Here is a 14,022-nt window from a genome sequence, read left to right as displayed (position 1 = left end):
TATATAGGCTGCAGGTTTCTATCACTTCATAAAAGCCACACCAGTCTTTGAACAGAAAATGAATATTGGTCAACTCAGTGAAATACATTTTCCCAATGGGGGAAAAAAATTACATCAGTTGTTGATACATAAATAAGTGAAACCAAGTTGCTATATTCACTGAAAGTTTGGTTCATTTCTCCATCCCTTCTGCCCCAAGGCTCTCTCTGACCACAGGCTCCATTTTACTCCTGTTCAGTGTTCAAACCCCTATCCCATCTTCTTACAGTGTGGTTGTCTCTCCTCCCAGGCCTACCCATCATTAAGACTGAGCCTCTTGTTTCCCTCTTCCTGCTTGTTAGTCTTCATTAATGTGTTTTTAGGTACCAGTCAGACAGGAACTTAGGGTTTCCCTGCCTCATGCTCTCTGTGCTTCATTGTAATCAGAAAATGAAAACTTGTTCAAGAAATCTTGGCAAAATGAGAATCCTTTTTCATGCTAGACACTGCAGTGAATACAGTTATTTAATCTTTATAAGACCCTTGTGTGACAGATAGGATTATTTCCTATGTAATTCTGGAGTTTCATAGTACAGTGGGCACTTCAAGCCCGTGGCTGTGCTGAGAAATAAGTTACCCCAGGATAGTGAACCACACCTGTGGCCGAAGCACTGGGAGTTCAAGGGCTGGGAAGTTAGCCCATCTCAGAGTTTTTGCTAACTCTAAGGAAAGGAAACCGAGAGCAGGACCTTTGTGAAGTACAGAAAGTAGAAAGGAAATCCCCATGTGACGGACGTTTCCATAGCCTTTGAAAACCCTTTGTACAGTTATTTATAGTCTTTGTGAATACAATTAAATTTTTTATATAGCTGCAATCATTTCTCATTTGTTTTTATCCATCAAAAAATGGGATGCCAGTATTCATATCTTGAAGGACTGTAGAAACACCCACCCACCCACCCAGAAACTATTCATGGTGACACACACACCCCTTTGAGAAGCCATGCATGGTGGCACATCCCCCGCCCCTTTGAGAAGCCATTTGTGGTGACACATGTTTGCAAAGTCAGCATTGGTGGCAGACACAGGAGAGTTGGGATCTTAAGGACAGCTTTGGCTACATACAAAGTATGTAAGGCCTACTTGGGCTGCTGAGACCTGTCTGAAAGCAGCAAACTCCCCTTTCCCCTTGACCTCCTTGCCTGCTGCTGTCTCCTCTGTCTGAAGCATCTGCCCCATTTGTCTGATGGCTACCCCTCCTTCTTTAACACATACTAATTAGTAATATCTTTTACTTTTGTTCAGAGTGATTCCATCTACATATTCATGTACTCATTCACTTAACAAATATTTGTTAAGTACCGTTTAAGTGCCCGCCATTTTACTCTTCAGTAAGCGTGGAGAAGCTTAGAAGAGCCCATGCTCTTTGGGAGAGCAGATGCATCAAGAGGGAAAGGAGCTGTGTAACCATGGATATGCAGAAATAGTGACCGAGAGAGTTAGACTGACTTGGATCCAAGTGATTGTAGAGAAATCAAGAAAGCCCTTTTTCACACAAGATGGAGCTCAGAGAGATTTGTTTAGTGGTCGAGTTACACTAAGGCCGGATGGTATTCATCCAGAATGGAGTCATAGGAAGGAGCCCTTATTTCCCTATGTGGAAAGCTCCAGCATTGGGATTTGTAGAATTTGTTGGCAGGACCAGAGCTGTTTTTTCCCTTCCCATTTCAAAATGCCACCAATTTCTGATTGATCAATAAGTTGAAAAACAGTGTGTCTGTGAACTGGATCATCATGAACTTGTTTCTCCTCTTCTCTGTCTCTACTCCCCTGCTGTAGATATGAGGAGGGTCACATAAATCTCTCCAAGTTTGTAATTAAAAACAAGACCAAAAATTAATGTGTCATATTTCCTTCACTTGAGACACCAAGTGAGCATGGGTCCCCAAGCACCTTGAGAAGCATGGCTTTGCCCAAAGAATTGGTGGGATCAAGGAATTTTTGGCTGCCAGGGTTTGAATGTCAGCTCTGTCACTTATGTGTCATCTAATGCTGAATGAGCCTCTTAGCCCCAGTAAGCCTCAGTTTCCTAATGTAGAAAATAGAGACAATGACTGACTTCACTGAGTTGATGTGCAAATTCAGTGTGATACACAGTACCCAGTGCACACAGCCAGTGACATTGACTTGTCCTTGGAGCACTTAACGTGGAGTCTTAAGCAGTTTCACAAGTGAAAACACAAGGATGATTGCTTTGTAGAGGCTCAAGGGAACCAGCAGGTCTGTGCATAGAGAGTGGAATGTTTGGTCACCATCTCTTTCGATTCTCAGTTGAGGGCTTAGAGCCCCATTTGCTGCTAACCCTTGTTAATGACCTCACTCCTCTTGTATGATACCTGAGGAGTACTTCTTAGGACCAACTGCACAGAGTAAACGTGATGCAGATGCCTTTGAATGACTTAGGTGGCAGTTTGTATTTCAGAATTGGTGAATAAAACCCTTTGTTTACTCTCAGACCTGGGCTTGTGGTATTTGTTGAATTTGTTTCTTCAGGGACTCAGCAGCATCCCATGACAATCAAAGCAGGATTCTTGTGCTATCAGTATTGGACTTTCTGCTTTGATCAGTAGGCTTACTATTTGCCCTTGAACCTCTGTGGTGCTGAGAAGTCATGGACATTTCTCAGATTGATTTACATGGCAATAAATAATCAGTGTTGTCCATTGCTTGTCCCATCCGCATCTGTCCTGCTCATACAACCCTAGAGGCACAGCAGCCCCATTACACTTAGAGACCTGCCTGCCTGGAATGAGCTGCTGGGTCATGGCTGCCCTGTTGCTCCGCTATGCATCCATAACCGAAGGGCTGACAGAACTCTTCAAACTGGTCCCCATCTGGCTTTACTGCAGTCATCTCACATTTATATTCTCCTTCTGTTATGCTAGGCTCTATACATCACCAAATTTAACCCTGAATTAGGCCATTAGGGCCTCATTATGGATGTGGAAATTGAAAGCCAAGGTAAAGCTTATTCTGAAATCACATAGCCCAAGAACCACGGAGCTGAGACTTGAACTCAGGTCCCTCTGACTGCAAAGCTGTGAGTTGGCGCTCTCTGAAGCATTTTCCTCTTCTTATATTTTTGGTTGTGAGCCTAGCCTTTAATGGCTGAGCCATCTCTCCAGCCCAACATTTTCCTCTTCTAAGGAGCATCTGCTTTGCACTTACTTTGTGGTTGACAGCTTGCTGTAAAGAAGCAGAAGTTCCTACGCAGACACAAGAATTTTATATTTCTTACCAACATTGCAAACACATGAAATGTAAAGTGACAAACATGGCCAGATTACTTTCTTGTTATCAATCCATTTAGCAGATTTATAGTTTCCATTAATTTTCATCTGTCCCTATTACTTGTGTTATATAATAAATACGCCTCAGCCTTGACAGACACACTGAGTGTAGATCACCTGAAGTAGACTCTCTCAATAAGCAGAGTTGCAGCTAAAGATAGTGAATTAACTGGGAAAATTGCAAATCAGGTAGTCAGCGCAATAATTCCTTGTCACATCCAATCGATAAACTTTGTAAATCAACTCATTCAATTCCAAAAATGATCTATATAGATCAAGCAACCAATTAAACAATTAGCATACACTTTGCAATTAATTAATTAAAGCATCAATCATGTAATTAAAATTCCAAATTTGAGCTGCAGAATTTAGAATTCTCCTGCCTTCTGAACTATTAGATTATACTTCCGAAGCCAGCGTGCCTAAATGCTTGCAGGTTTTCAATTTCCCAGTCCACTCTGGAGCAAACTGTCTTAAAGTACTTACAGTGGTTTCAGCATTTGTTTATTTACTTATTTAACTTACATATTGTCAAGGCCTCCTGTATCCCAGGCTAACTATGTAGCCAAGGATAACCCTGAACTTGGGATCCTCCTGCCTCTACCTTCTGAGTGCTGGGATCACATCTCTGATTTGTGCAGTGCTAGGGATTGAACCCAGGACTTTATTGCATGTTTGACAGGCACTGCCAACTATACCCTAGCCCTCATTTTGGCTTTTAGATCATGTTGGTGTAGTGTCTTGTCATTGTGAACAAATTGTCTTTCTATTGTCCCTCAAGGGAAAGGTATTTGTTGATTCTAAAAGGACAAGACTAGAATCTGGAAGTCCTGGCTGATCACGATAGAGAAATGAAACATGTCCAGAAGTGGTCAGAAGGACCAGATGTGAGCATCAGGATAAATCAGGCCATTTGCTTTTATTCAGCTAAGGTTCTATGGTGTTTGGAATCAGATCCTACCTAAAGAGTTAGTTATTTTTTAGGGAAAGGAGAACTATGTGACTGGTCATGGTTACCAGGCTTATTTGTGCATCAGCCCCCACCCCACCCCAGTCCTTTTTCCTTTGTTTGCAACTGTGTTCTTATAGGTACTCTAGTGCTTCCTTCCCACTCCTGTATTATGAGCTTCCATTTTTGTTTTTAGTTTGGTTTGGTTTGGTTTTTGTTTTTTGAGACAGGGTTTCTCTGTGTAGTCCTGGCTGTCCAGGAACTCACTAGTAGACCAAGTTGGCCTTGAACTCACAGAGATCCACCTGCCTCTGCCTCCCGAGTGCTGGGATTAAAGGTGTGTACCACCATCACCCAGCTAGATAAGGCTGACATCAAATCTCACTTTTCATCTCAAGGATTGAATTCTAGGTCTTACTTATCCCTAATAGGTAAAGTTCAGTTTATGTTGGGGAAATGACATACTATGAGGGCACCTGTTGTATTGCCAAGTGTTTTCTCCTTATCAATGAACCAGGAGTTAGGGGTTCTCAGTGTTTCCCAGGCTCAGGGTAGAGAGCAGCAGGGTCAGTGTGCTGGCTGGGCTCCATGCCATCTGGTCTGCATGTTCCTTCACTACAGTACTCATTTGCCTTTATGGTTTTCCTTTCAGTGACAACGTCAGTGCTTACTGCCTGCATATTGCTGAGGATGATGGCGAGGTAGACACAGATTTCCCGCCGCTGGATTCCAATGAGCCCATTCATAAGTTTGGCTTCAGTACTTTAGCCTTGGTTGAAAAGTATTCATCTCCTGGTCTGACATCCAAAGAATCACTCTTTGTTCGAATGTGAGTACTGCTGGCTCTTTTCCTCAGTGTCTCACCCTGACCTTCTAGCATTTTGCATCTAATTCTGGTTTTGAACATCAGGTGAATTATGTGTGGTAAATAGAACATCCGCTCACATGACTACTCGCAGAATTATTTGGGAACATGTGCATTGCTGTTCCATGCTTCTACACCTAGGGTGTGTACAGCCAGTAGCAGACTATGAGGTAGACTGGGAACAGCATGTCTACAGATGACCTCTGGGAGCAGTGGTGACAAGGAGCCTGGGAAGCAGCATTTGGGTTTGCCTCTTTCTAATCAAGGAAATGAACATGCATGTTGTGGTCACTTTTCTGTTGTGACTTGAAAAATTTTCCTCTCCAACTAGTTCAAATTCAATTTGATTTTTTCTCAGTTGCCTTCCTTTAGACTATGCTCAGCCTTTTCTGTGCCTTTGTCAGTCTGGTGAAACCTAGAAAACACCTTCTCAGAAAAGTGTGTGTACATATGTAAAATAAAACCCATTGGAGTATACATCTCCTGCATTGAAAGTCAACAGATCATTAAACAGATCGGGATGGAGTGATCTATCTAGCTTTACTAGTAGATTACCTAATCATCACTCTTAAAGTCTGTTGATTCAGAGCAGTGATGGGTCTGAGTGCTGTTTCAGAACTTGGCACCACTTGTAGCAAACAGTACTGTTAGCTAAGATGGTCCTGACAGCACCAGCAAGGCTCCTCTCCACTTTCTGCCCAGGGACTGTTGAGGAGTACTGCAGGTGAAGATGAAGATGATTGTTATCTGTTTAGTCCACAGAGCTGCCGGGTCCCAGTAGCTAAAGGTGATCCCACACACTCAGGTTTCAGTCTAACCAGGCCTCTGCTGTCCCTCTCCTGGCCATCTCCTGGGGTTAATAATGATCCCTTTGGCACCCCCTGCTGTTTGGAACCAGCAAATTCATGGTCCTAATAAGGGATTGCCTTGAAGGACTTTTTTTTTCCTGTCCCTTTAAAACAGATTCCTTTGTTTGAGACTTAGGAAAATGGGATTATACAGCATAAGCTGCATGAGTATTCTGGATCTTTCTTCCCTTGAGCAAGAACAAACACCAGGCATCTGGGATGAGCTGGGAGCAGCCTCTCCAGCTTCTACAATGGTCACCTCACCTCTCAAGTCAGGTTTGATCTATCTATATAACAGCATATTTTTTTCCATATTTTCATTTCTGAGGTACAAAAACAGCAGTTTTATAGGATACTTAGAATAATTTTAAATTACACAGTTTTTTAAATAATTAAAAAGTTGTCCAGTGATTCTACCTTTCTAATGAAACCGGGGTGTCTGCACAATGTGGACCCATTGCTGAGTTTGCTGCTGCTACATTTCTCTGCCTCCCTGTTCCCTACTCAGTGTTCTATGGACCAATAGACCTAATGGGGAGTAACTTTCACCGAACATGGCAGGTGGTGGACATTGAGGCACTGTAGACTCAAATTTGCCTCCTCGGAGATAGGCAAGACCATCAGCTCCCCGAAGACTGGAAAGGGGCGGATGAACAAGTTTGTGTCCTTGGCACAGTGGAGGACTTTGTGGAGAAGGTGTAGGTGAAGCTTCAGGTCTCTGCCTGCACCTAACCTTAGAGGCTCTCAATCCCATACCCCACACAGACTCCAAAAACCCACCCTTTCCTCCCAATAAGACAGCACAGGCTTTGAACCTTGGCAAACCTGGGTTCAAGTCTCACTAGCAACTTGCTATGTGATTTTGGCAACTTTACTTTGTTATGCCTTCCTTTCTCTCCTATCAAATCTGGACAACAGGAGTGTTCTTAAACATAAGTAATAAATTCTCATAAACTTAGGCTCATTGTTAAACCCCACTGTTTCCCCAGATTAGTTTTAATATAGTGCCACTTGAATGTATACAAATATAAAACTTTGGCTATAAAATTCTATAATGTTTTAACTATAAATTCCCTATTTTTTTTTTTTTTGAGACAAGGTTTCTCTGTGTAGCTTTGGCACCTTTTCTTGGAACTCACTCTGTAGCCCAGGCTGGCCTCGAACTCACAGAGATCCCCCTGTCTCTGCCTCCTGAGTGCTGGGATTAAAGGCGTGTGCCACTGCCACCCAGCTAAATTCTCTATTTTTACACACAACCTAAAATATGACATTAAATACAAGTAAATGGTAGCATTAATAAAATATAAATTTAATAATCTCAATGCCAGTGGTTGCTAAAAATAAATTGATGCTGGGTTTAGTGAGAATTAAATGTTTTACTTGTTAACTTGAGTCTTTTGATTTTCATTTTCATGGAAATGTGATTGCCATATTATTTTCCTTTTAATGAATGAATGGTACTTTTAATTACTAGCACATTATTTTAATTGATTTATAATGTATTCCCCAAATGTAAACCTTCTCTACTAGAAAATTCTTGTTTGCATTTGTCCCGTTGTACTTGTTGCTAGCATGGCTAATTCCTATTGTTCTGCCCGTTACAAAACTGAAAGTCCTGTACCCAGAGCAGAGCCCTCTCCTCTTTACCCCTCCCTCCCATCCCAAGTAAGCCAGGACAGATGTGGTTCCTGCTTTTGCTGATGGATCTACACAAAGGTGGGCCCACCTGGTACTTGGGCACACATGATTCTGACAGCAAAGAACACACATTTTTCCAGAGACAGCCTGCCCCAATAAAGCACTGTGTGTGCTCTGAGTTCCCACACCATCTTTCTGTTTAGCAAACTTTGTATCTGCTTGCAGTGATGAATCTGACCTTTACTATCCATTAGTGATGTTAAGTAGCTCTAGCTGCTACACATGCAGCCCCCACATCTCCCCTATCCCACAAGTTAGCAGACCTCCTGTGAAGGCCAGATAGTAGATGTTTTGGTCCTGTATATCAACGGTTTCTGTAGCAACACTCCATTATAATGTGAAGGTTGCCATAGGCAATGCAGAGGTAGTCGGCATGGCTGGGGTTGGTTTGTCAGCCTCTGGTTCTTTTTAACAGGCTGATTTCCTTTCAGTTCTGTCTGATGAGGGCCAGCTGGGTGGAGTGAGGAGCATGGAACCAGAATTGGTAGTGTTCTAAGAATATGCATATTTATAAAATATGTATATATGTTTATATAATGTGTGTATTTATACATTAATTTTTCTTTTAGTTCAATCACATATAGGTCTCCATATAAATATATATGATCTTTGTATGTATATATAATTTTCATTGAGCTAAAATAAAATACTTAAGTTCTGAAGCTCAGCTTGTAAATTTCATAGTTGACTCCTGGAAGAAGGGGCTGTGGACCTCAGTAAATGATACTATGCAGATTAATATCAGGGAGAAGGGAGATTTAAATTTAATTTCCTTTCTTTCTATCCTGCAAAGATTATGAATTACTAGATTTTATAATTATTTACATTCTATTTTTTATTATTTTCTGCCCTCATCAGACAGAAGTAAAAAAAGTAACCCTGCTGCAGTGAGCCAGAGGTTGACAATAGTAAAATAGACTTCATTTGTTTGAAGAAAAAACTTAAATGAATCTCTACTGGAAAAATGTTCTGTGGACATGGATTTGGAGTTGGATGCCTTCTAATACATCTTGTAAGTGAAGCCAGGGTCTAGACGGTTCCCCAAATCCATAGGCCTCAAGAAACCCCAGGACATGGAGCTGCTGTTTGAGGGAGACTTGATTTCCCTACCAATTTGAAAATTAGGAATTGGCTAACAGAAACAGCCAGCTTTCTAAGCCCATGGGTGGATCAATTTCTAAACTATCTGTTGATTCTGACTGACTTTAGATAGATTGGGTGTGTGTTGCCTGAGCTGCTTACTCTACCTACTTTGAAGACTGGTGGACATATCAGGACTCTGGGAAGAAGGGAGAGTGTGGAAAGGAAAAACAGGAGAGGTTGTTTGTTTCTTGAGACAGGTTCTCTTTTATGTAAGGCTGGCCTGGAACTTGGTGAGTAGCCAAAGGTGACTTTGAACTCCTGACCCACAGCAAGCCTGGTTTATATAGTGCTAGGGATCAATCCTAGAGCCTTGTGCCTGCTGGACAAGCACTCTAGTAACTAAAAATGCAGCCAGCCCTAGGATGTTTTTTGACTGATGTCCAAAGCCAGATGAAAAGCTGTATCTCAGATGGTGCCCAGCATCTGGAGAAGTGCTCCTTGCTAGCAGTGACCAAACCAGGACCCAGTGATCCTCTAGAGATATAGTGGTACAAGAAAAGAGCCTACCTCATCTGTCTGCTTCTACCCTCCTCCAGCACAGTGCTCACTCACCCAGAACTGGTGAAATGGAATTGAGTTCACGAATGGCAGTGACAGAGCAGATCTTACTACGGAGTGAGGAAGCAGGGTTCCAAGGGAACAAGCATCCAGGCTAATAAAACAGACAGAACCCAGGTCAAATCCATGTCAGTCAGAACACTTACACTACCTTCCTTTGTGTTTTCCTTAAATGTTGAATCCAGTAAATGGACATAAGAGTGCAAGTTAATAGAGTCTAGCTATAGTTCTGCTGTGTGGATGAAGATCTACCAGGAGAAGGTGGGAAGCTGGACTGCCTTGAACAGACAGCATGGTCCAGAGGGCTCCCCAAAGCTGCCTGGGCTTCACTTGGCTCTGTCAAAAGGAATGGTGAGCAGCTTTTTAAGGAGGCATACCCAGGTTCACTGCTCTTTCCTATGTGAGGACTTTTAAAAGCCTGTAATTTGTAACTTACCTTTTTGATGGTATCTCCAGAGTATACCCCAAATGACCGAGTCCTTTATCAAAAAGGACAGCATTAGCTGGAAGCTTCTCCCGCTCTTCAGTGGCATTGCCTTGTGGTCTGTAAAATGGAAAGAGGAAGAAAAGCAGAAGAAAAGGCAAACAAACATTTTTTAAGTGTTTAATTTCTGCCTTTATCCCTATAAGCAGCTCCTTTGTAAAACCTTTAAGCTGAGGGTCAGAGCAAGATCAGACTGTTTGGGAAGGGCAGAGCTAAAATGGAATACAAAATAAAAACAAGATGTGTGCTCTCTGTAATCAGGCCTGGCAATCTGGGTATGAATTACTCGGACCAACTGCGTGTTGTTTCTTTCCATTCTGTTGTATTAGCAAACATTTTCATTGTCCAGATTGTCCTCATGTATGGAAATGGAACATATGCAGCCTGCTTAATTTTGTATTTGTAAATCTGACTTGATTTCCTTTTTGGCAAAGGCTATTGTCTGGAGGAAAAAAGATTTTTCTTTGTGTCTGTTTAAAGTGACAGAAATACTGGAACAAGTAATAAAGATAGAAAGAATTAATTACACACTGGTAAGATTTAAAGGTCAGGCAAACCAAGTATGTGTGTTCTGCTCGCTGGAATGTCCGCCTGCAGAGTATGCCAAGGGTATGTCTTACTCGTACAATAAAAGCACACATTTTAGATAGCTATCAATTTACTTCAGTATCCAAAAATTATACCAGATTGTTGCTGTAGTTACTGTATCTCTTGAAAGTTTGGGACTCACATTTCTGAGTTAATGCAGTTTGTTTCATGCTGCGGCCCCCGTGGCTATGTTCAGTTCTTGTGTCTCATTTTGATTTCCTCTGCTCTCCCTCAGCTTACGTTGGAGTCTGTCAGCTGCTGCTGTGTACATGTCAGGCTAGTGACTCGTAATGTTTATTAATACAGTGTCAGTCTTGCTGCTGAAACAACCGTGATGCTTCAGAAGGTTGCAGTGGAACGAAGCGTTTGATTTCCAGATCCTGTCTGCACTGCATGGTGAATACATTCTCACATGTTACGCAGTTCACTGACCTGACAGTTCTAGAACCCCGCCTGGGACCCCATTTCAGCAGGACATATTCGAACAGAAACAGTTTGCAAAACTTTACACACTTAAACTCCTGCCAAGGCAAACTGTTAGCCACTTGAGTTTGTTATAAATACCCAGTGGCAGTGGTTGGAAGTAGCCCACAGTGTGTTTTATATTCTGAACGGAATGTGAATGTCTTTGCGGTTATATAGAGTAGTAAATAATTGAGTTTGATTAGGGAGAGGGACCTCATTATCCCCACCTGTGCCCAGCTGGAAGGGGAGGGTCGAAATGAAGCCATTAGCTGTCTCTCTTACTGGCATCTCAAAGAGCTCAAATACATCTGTGTCTTATTTTCTTTTCTGGCACAATCAGTCGAGCAAGCTAAGCAGGCATGACCAGATTTGGCAAGTCCCAAGGACTCTGGCAAAGATACACAAGGAGAAGGCGGAGGGCAGTCGTTTTGGCTTCTCACTGCCCATTAGTCTAGAGAGTTATGTTTTTGGAAAATGTCTGTTTTGAAAAAAAAGTACTTTGTCCAATGTCAAACATCGCATGCTTGCACAATGTGCTTTGATCTTTCAAAAAACATGGTCAGTGCAACAGGAAACAAACTGTGGCATCCACGCTAACGTCAACTCCCTTTGTGGGTCACGTGGTGCCCCAGGGAGTGACTCCAAAGCAAGCATGCTGCAGTTATTGCAAGGCTTTCTCTTGCTCATATATTGTCATTTTCTACCTTGGAGTACTGGGGGAATGAACACATGGAAGGGGGCCAGAGCAGGTGGCAACCAGAGGAATGTGTCTCCTTGGCTGTTGTGAACTGGTCAGGACCGGAGAACAGAGCACTGTTCTTGGCACCTTTATCCCACCTCTGGAAACTGAGACCATGGTTCATGAAACGATGGCACTTTCCAGGGTCTCTTCAGAAAGGATCTGAGAGCCAGCCTATTTGTAAACCTCTCTCATGGGTGGTCACTGGTTCCCATCTGGGAGATGTATTGCTCTCTGGAAGTCTCATGCCCTCAGCCTCCACGCTCTAAGCACTAAAAGAGTTTAAAAGAACAGAAAACAAAAAACCCCACAGACTTCAAAGTCTAGGAGATATACGGTCAATCTAGGGTTAAATTGTGGCTCCTGCAGGGCTTGTTGCTAACTATATAACTTAGTAACTTGATGTATATCTCCAGGCAGGTGTCTTAACCCATCGGTTTCCTGTTATAAAGTGGGACCAATAATATCACCTGCCCTTCTGCGGGAAAGGGATTATGGGAGCAAGTAAATGATCAGAAACATTGTTCTTGTTACATATCACTCCTTTGTTTGGCTGTTTTCTGAGACAAGATCTCACTGTGCAGCTCAGGTTGACCTGAAACTTCAAGATCCTTAGCCCCCAAGTGCTAAGTGACAGGTGTTTGCTACCATGCCTGAACATTAGCTATCACCTTTAATAGAAACCAGCTGATGGCTAATATGTTAGTTATTGCTCATTAAGTATTATTTGATAGATGTTACTATAAACACTTTCAAGTCCAAGAATTATTATCATCCCATTTTGCCGGTGAGGAAATGGAGCCAGAGCAACTATATGGCTTACTCAAGGAAGGCAAGCTTGACTGCCAGCCAGCCACTGTGTGCTATAGCTGGGTGTGCTCTGCTGCCTTAGTGTTATTGCTCCCTCACCCTGAGGGGCTCCTCCGACTCTCCTGGGTGGGGCTCGTCAGGTGGACCGTGTCCCGTGTCTGCGTAGAGAGCAGCCATCTGTTAACTGCTTCGGCCTCCCCTCCCACAGACTGTATGTGTCAGGTACCATTTTGTTGACTTCTCAGTCTGAACTAGGATGAGTGTGAGTACTGCCTCCGGAGACTTTCCTCGTTTCTGTGAAGTGATATGTGTGCTCTTTTAGGATTGAATGCTTTAATATAGGTTTTAAACAAATTAAAATAATACTGGTCACATAGTAAATGTTCAATAAACAGTAGTTGCTACTGTTATTTTGGGGATTGTTAAATGGTAAACAGTGTATATTATACAAGTTTAAAAACTCTGTAATTCTCACCAAATTTCCCTGCAGTGTGACTGCTTTTCTATTGCCTGCTGTCCTGCCCCACCTAAACCACTGAGTTACACTGCTTCTGAGTTTTACTCTATCAAAAGGAAACCTTTGAACATTGATACCTGTATCAAAGGCTGCTTGCTGACAGTGCCCCTAAATGCTACCAACAAGCAGCTAATCATACATTTTAGTGCCCCCCTGCTGCTATGAGTGTTGAGATCCATTCAGTCCTCCCAGTAAACAGTCTTTGTGGGAGCCAGAGCAGAGAGGGGCTGTATGAGGCCTCTTTTGGGATGGTGACTTGGGTCAAGGCAGACACAGAGAGCCAGCATTAAGGAAGCAAGCACTTCTCCCTGTTTCCCATCCCCAGTGCCAGGTGCCTCGCATCCATTGTGTATTTTACCCTTGTGACAATTCTGAAGGAAAGGGCCCTCATCTCGGGGGAAGTTGAAGTGCTGGTGTATCACAGCCTTCTGCTCACAGGGCATTTCACTTTCGGCCCGCCTGCGCTCCTTCCCAGTGAACTGCCTTCTCGATGAGTGTCCTGCCCTGTCTCTGTCCAGAGAGTTTGCTTTTGGATGAGGACCTGTGTCTTGTTTCCTGTGTGTCTCTGTCACCTTTGGTTTTACCACTTAGGAAAGCACTCATTGTCCAGGACCGCTGCTAGTGTCAGAATTCTGTAGTAAGTCAGAAGTGGTCACATAAGTTTCTAATCCCAGCACTTCAGAAGTTGAAGTAGGAAGGTCTCAAGTTCAATGCCAGTCTGGGCTTCATTGCCCGACTATGTCTCAAGCTCCCTCCCCTCCCCCAAAGCCTCTTTGGTGACTGTGGCTTTCACTAGCACAGAACTGAGCTCCTTGAGTGAGTAATCTCTTTTTAAATGTCTGTGTGTTCTTCAGTGGTTAGCAGACTTGACAGGGCCCAGCTTTGAATTGACTGAAACACTCCTGGCAGCATTTAGTCAGCTCTCTGATGTGGAGTTTCATCTTGCACCTATACAGGCAGCCCACAGAGGTGCAGGAGGGCAGCTGTCTCTGCTCAGTGTCCCCAGGATGCCCTGTCCTGAGCCCAGAT

The 14,022-nt window shown here is 43.0% G+C and overlaps 1 protein-coding gene across 6 annotated transcripts in view; it reads left to right on the top strand.

Moving 5' to 3' along the window:
- The window catches only part of Mapkap1 (MAPK associated protein 1), a 216,499-nt gene that overhangs the window by 107,466 nt on the left and 95,011 nt on the right, over window positions 1-14,022 (top strand). For all 6 annotated transcript variants that reach the window (XM_052726308.1, XM_052726309.1, XM_052726310.1 and 3 more), the window contains one exon: window positions 4,931-5,107. In XM_052726308.1, the coding sequence (XP_052582268.1) occupies window positions 4,931-5,107 (177 nt within the window). The remainder of the gene's footprint in view (window positions 1-4,930; window positions 5,108-14,022) is intronic.

Source organism: Peromyscus californicus, unplaced genomic scaffold, assembly GCF_007827085.1.
Source record: "Peromyscus californicus insignis strain IS unplaced genomic scaffold, ASM782708v3 Scaffold_7__1_contigs__length_154581171, whole genome shotgun sequence".
Taxonomy (NCBI): domain Eukaryota; kingdom Metazoa; phylum Chordata; class Mammalia; order Rodentia; family Cricetidae; genus Peromyscus; species Peromyscus californicus.
The sequence above is the reverse complement of the archived record's forward strand: the minus strand, read 5'-3'. Positions and strand labels throughout refer to the sequence as shown.